The sequence below is a fragment of the Halyomorpha halys genome, unplaced genomic scaffold (genome assembly GCF_000696795.3).
Source record: "Halyomorpha halys isolate HHAL.00 unplaced genomic scaffold, Hhal_1.1 Scaffold664.1, whole genome shotgun sequence".
Lineage (NCBI taxonomy): Eukaryota > Metazoa > Arthropoda > Insecta > Hemiptera > Pentatomidae > Halyomorpha > Halyomorpha halys.
The window spans coordinates 445,781-451,696 of NW_027115162.1; the positions used below are offsets into that span (position 1 = coordinate 445,781).

General features: G+C 27.5%; 1 protein-coding gene across 1 annotated transcript in view; it reads right to left on the reverse strand.

The window, feature by feature from the left end:
• Positions 1-281: 281 nt before the first annotated feature.
• The window catches only part of LOC106685169 (uncharacterized), a 14,647-nt gene continuing 9,012 nt past the window's right edge, over positions 282-5,916 (reverse strand). Inside the window, exon 3 of the mRNA XM_014427719.2 lies at positions 282-4,770. Coding sequence (XP_014283205.1) covers positions 4,520-4,770 — 251 coding nt within the window. The 3' untranslated portion in view covers positions 282-4,519. The remainder of the gene's footprint in view (positions 4,771-5,916) is intronic.

Sequence of the window (5,916 nt, forward strand, 5' to 3'; positions counted from 1 at the left end):
TGTGGCATTCTTGTCAGGAAAATAATTATATTCTTTATTCCCACCACAAGAAACCCTAAAATTTGAATTTTTATAGCTACAAAAAAATTCAAATGTTTTGTTTGATGGATGTACATCACCAGATTCATTTCCCAGGAATATTAAAAAGGATTATTGACACAAAAAATTATAATACAAATAAATTAATTAAAAAATAAACTGATAGGTGAGGAGGGCAATGAGTGGCACCATGAAGGGTGCTTTTTCTTTTTTAAATAACTTAATTCCTAAAAATAAGTAAATACTTACATATATTATTTTTATTGCTTTTAAATGGAAATTGAATGACATGTTTTGAGAGACCTAAAAAATAAGCTTTCCGAGCTTCAAATAGCTTAGTTACACCTCTGGTACAAGTACATTAATATAATTTTTGTTAATAACTGGAATGAGTCATTCTTGAGAACAAACACAAAAACTTTGGTTAAATAGAAGAAAATATTTATTGAGAAAAAGTCACAAACGATATCTTTAAATTAGCAAAATAAAAAAAATTCTTATAAACATGTTTACTTCATAGAAACAACTACTGTTGTTTTAAAACCTAGTCGATTTTAATTCATTTTGTATCTGAGCAGTCACATAAATTTTATTTAAAACTTATCAATATATGTACAGTATTGAAATTGAAAAATTTACATTTATAGTGAACGTAATTACATTTCTAGTGATTGAAGGAAGACTTTCACCAGTAACAGAGTTAACTAGTCTAAAAACATGTTAGTGGTGTATTAAAGATATTTTATACATAAAAAATTTCATTTGGATTTCCAGCATGTCCTAAATGAAAATATTTGAAATTACTTCATTATAATAAGATACAGCCATGTTGTCATACTTAGATCTAATTAATAGAAACAGGGTGAAGCATGAAATGTACAAATAGATAATATAAAACTAACTAAACTAAATAACAAATAAATAAATATTAAAAAGTAGGTTGAAGTAAAAACATTATGCTATGAGCTCAATGAAATAGTTTAAATATAATTTAAAATAAATAAATACTTGTAAGAAAGTCTGTTTAATGCCTAAAGTATTTTTATTTTATATACCTCTTGTATCAGAGAGTTAAATAAAACAAATTATAATAATATACTCTTTCTTATTCATGTTCATATACTGTTAACTGACATGTTTATCTAAGTACACTCTAAGGGAAAAAATGCAATTCATAAATAATACTAGTATGATAGAGACATTGGAAAAAGCATTCTTAAATTTTAAATGTCTTGATATTTCTAATTACTAATGTACTTGTAGGACATGGCAACATGAGACAGCTCTATTTTCATCAATTTAAAGCCTACAAAAACTCTTCATTTTATGAATATCAAGGAAAATGACAAGAAAAAATATCAGTGTAACTGCATCATCTAAATTCCATTAACATTTAATGTACAAAATTACATCTTAGATGAGTTTTGGACCTTTGTCTTGGTCTGCCCAATTCAATCAGTTCAGTGTTCATTCTAGCATTATTCCCTGAGTGCTTCCATGTCAGTTGTCAATATGACCAACAACGAATAAGAAAAATTCCACATTTTTAAGTTGTCATAAAAAATATATTTCAGTCATCAGCAGCATATTATTTCATATTACTTGAGTTAAATGAACAAACTTTATTATGTAACCCTTAAATTGAAACACTAGTCGAAGAGATCCGGTTGACTTCTTGTTTGACCTACAAAAGCTTATCTTACCATAGTTGTCAAAAGTCTCAGTGTTGTGTTCAGTCAAAAGAGTGCACTAGTTTTTCTGAACAGCTACTTCTATGATCATATGATTTTCTAGAATGCACAGACCTATATTTTTGTTAAGGTAAGTGATAGGCAGCCTTTGATAACAATATTAATTTTTTCATCAACAGAACAAGTTTAAACATAGCGTGAAGAAAATAGATACAGATAGACAGACTTGAAACTTGTCATGCAATGTATAATCAAGTGATCCTATCACTAGATAGGTCTTATCCTCATTGAAATATTTTAAGTGGGTTTAAATGCTGAATTTTCAAAGAAGATTTTTCCAAATTGCCTTTAATTTTGTTTATTTGAAACAATTAAACATCTCTCATTGTTTTTAGTAATAAACAATGGATAAATAAAAATATGAAAGAATTTTATATTAAACAAAAGGAGAAAATAAATATTTTTGTATTTCCATGGTTGTTATGATGACAGTAATTACCTTTTCATTATTGTCAAAACGACCATGGAAATATGAAAACATAAAACAGTAGTTTTTAAATCTAACCGATAAATATAAATATAATAAGAAAAAATTTTTCTACCATAAAAAATAAAAAAGTTTTAGAATTTGAAAGAAATGATAATTTGAATTCAAATGAGGATGGTTAGTGAAAGTACACACTGCACCTGATTTGTTTAAATTATCATTTGTATCTTCATTCTATATTAATTTATTTTTGGTTGTTGTAATAGTTTTAGGTTTAATGTAACTACTTTTAAGAGAAGATAAATTTCTTTAAAGAATTAATGTGAAACAATGCAGTCAAAAGTAGAAACTATTGGTAATAATTTTTAAGTCACTTTATTTATTTATATTTTAACAAATAGATTACTTCTTCTGAATTTTATTCGTCTGTATAGATTAAGTTATGCTTGAAGAACTTGACTAGATTGTTTCATTTTTTGGGTAGACAGTTCTGGAATGTTTTCGCAAATATAATAATGTCTGGAAGAAAGTTAATACAAATAGTTTCGCAGTATGCATTTTGCTACTAGTGGGTTGATGCAGACCTAGTATATCAGAAGTGGACTACCTTCAAAGAGGTGTACGTTATGTTCAATTCTGCGACCTGATGTGATGGTATGTTCTCAGGAATATCATGCCAAAGGTGAATAGATCAGGAATAATCAAAGGTATTATTCAGTTTATTAGAACCAGGATTCTTTGTATTGGTTGAATATTTCTTTTAAAAAAACAGATAGTTCTTCAGTGCTAGTATGATTCTCACTTCTTAAACACCTGTGTTTACGAGTTTATTATACCACTAAATTTTTCCGTTTATGTTGCAACTCTTACATGACTGTGGACCCAGTCTTGCAGGGCATCATTTGTATTTATATTTAAAAATTTATAGATGAATTCGAATAAATCATTTGTAAAACGTTTTATACAAAAAAAGATTAATACTGGCAAAAACAGATTTTTTTATTTATAGTTCTAATTTAGCCATGTCTTAATTCTATGATTTCTTCAAGAACTTGACATAAATTCATAATAAATTCAACTTTAAAGCTGTATTTTGTTCAAAAACTCTTCTTATATTTATCAAAAGCAGCCTATATAATATGAAGTGATTCAAAGAACCAACTTAAATTTTTAAGATCCTTAATTATTACATATAAATTAATACCAACCTTCCTTTCTTTACTTTTTGTCACGTTAAATGCTATAGTATTTTTAATTTTTATAATATGCATCATATAAATAACATAATATAACAACTAACTGAGATTTCATTAATTGCTTTTAAATGAGAGAATACTTTCATAGCCATCATTGGTACAAAGTATTTATACCACATTGTTTCGTTGGTTGGTGCATACCAATTGAAGCACCGAGTATAATGAAAACATAAAGTTAAATTTTTAAAAATTATTTATTTCATTGAAATTTTCTGGTCCCTTCAATTTGTAAATAATTCCTTTAAGCATGCATAATATTTCCTTCTTAGAAATAGAAATTCCAACTATATATTTTAAATGCTGTTTCAATTCAAAGCTTACTATATTGTATGCTTCATACTAAAGGATTTCTAGTAAGAGAAAGTTTTAAATGATTATAGCCTTGCCATTAAAAATATTGAAAATTAATCTTTAATTAACATTTTTTGAAACAAAATAATTTGATGACAAAATTGAGACTGATGACCTAAACATCACTTATTCATTATCAGTAAAACAAAACCTATTTAAAGGAGTAGCCTCGCATAAGAAGTAATGAGGTACATTACTGATATAAACTAGCAAAATAGTAATTACTATATTTTTATGACTCCTATAAATTAAAATCTCCTTTCTCTGAAAAGTAAATGTTTAAATCATTAGTATTAACATTATACAGTACCACTTTTCTTTTATTTCGATTGTTTTTTCTCATTTCTGAATTTTAAAAAATCAACTTTAGATAATTCTGTTTGTGAATTGACATAAAAAAAAAAAAAAAAAAAATATCAGTATTTATAATTTTTTTACAAATTGAGTAGTTTACTGTTTTAATAATGAAGGATAACATGATCCAGGTGACTGTCGAGATTAACACCAAAAATATTAAAACTAATTATCAATTGTTATGATTTCAATAAAAAATAAATAGTTTTTAATATTTTTGTTTTATGTTTATCTAGTCCATCATGCAGACCATCTCCTTGATTTTTTTATTTGGAAAATATTGCTCTATCAAGAATGTTACTTCAATCATGTTGATCAATCATCATGTATGAAATGGACACCTATGCCAGTGCCCTCAATTCGATTTTGGCTAAAACCATCACACAAAGTACTGAGACAATGAGGACAGAAAAATGAGAAGTCAACTCATGAGCAGCATTGCATCCACTTTCCCTGCAGCAAAATACACAAAAATATTCATCTTTTGATCTATCACATTGATCAGCTAATCCTAGCCCTTTATTAACCATGTCATCTTCAAATCCGCATGGTCCAAGGCCGCACTCTTTTTTCATAATGTATCCATTTGTTGCTGAAACATACATTAAAATTAATAAATAATTATTTCAAAATACTTTTACTCAAAACAAAAATAACATATTTTGAAACTGATCAGACAATAAAATTAATGCTATTCAAAAGTCTTATTCTTTCAGGAGTTTCCCTTTACTTGTAATTAGTTCAGTCAGTATAACTACATTGAAATAATGGTGGTCTAGCCATATGATTCCTTGCACTCCAAGGAATTGGGAAACTCACCGATCATAATAATTTTTGAGTCAAAATGAACCCCATAAATGGGTCTTTAATCTTCCTCTGTTGCTTATCTATCCAGCTGATGCTTTCTGCAATGCCCAGATTACAGATTTGTATGTCAAAAAGGGTGGAATGAGAGTTTTATAAAGTGTGTTTGGTCCTGGGACTCAGCCACCTCCTACTAAGTTGAGATAGATTGAAATAGGATCAAATTAGCTCCTATTATTTCGCATTGTGTTTTTCTTCCTCCTCCAAGGAAATCATCGTGGATCCTACCAACTTAAAACTTCAACACATTTAAATCTGTAGTTTATTTGCCTAAAAATTTGAGCTGAACTGCAATTAACAGCGATCTGCGTGAAGACTTATAATTAACTATATTCATCCAATTAATTATAACTAGCTAACCCGACAACGCTTCTATTCTTATATATTAGGGTGTATACAGATTTAATAAACACAATTGATAGTTTATTATGAATTATTGTACTTAGATAAAATTAAACATTTACGTATACTTTATTATTATGATTTAATGACATAAATAGTTTTAAATAATAACCCTCATTATGTTTTAATATAAGTACTATATTGAAATAATTTAGACTGATTGGATCAAGTGTGGCCTTTGATTTCTTTTAAAAAATCTAAAATATAGAAATAACTTCAACACGACTGAACCAATCTTCACCAAACTTGGCAGTGGTTTGGGGCTCTATAAAATACACCAAAGAACACAACCCGGATCTAATTAAACATACTAGAAGACTCTATAAACGAAAAATCGGTCCACTAATTCAAAAGTTTATTTTGGATAAAGATTCGGCCATTCCCTTTTATACTTAGAGAGATTTTTATATATTATTATAACACAGTGGTAAGTTTCATTATATATTACTTTAACCCACATATTAATGTTACA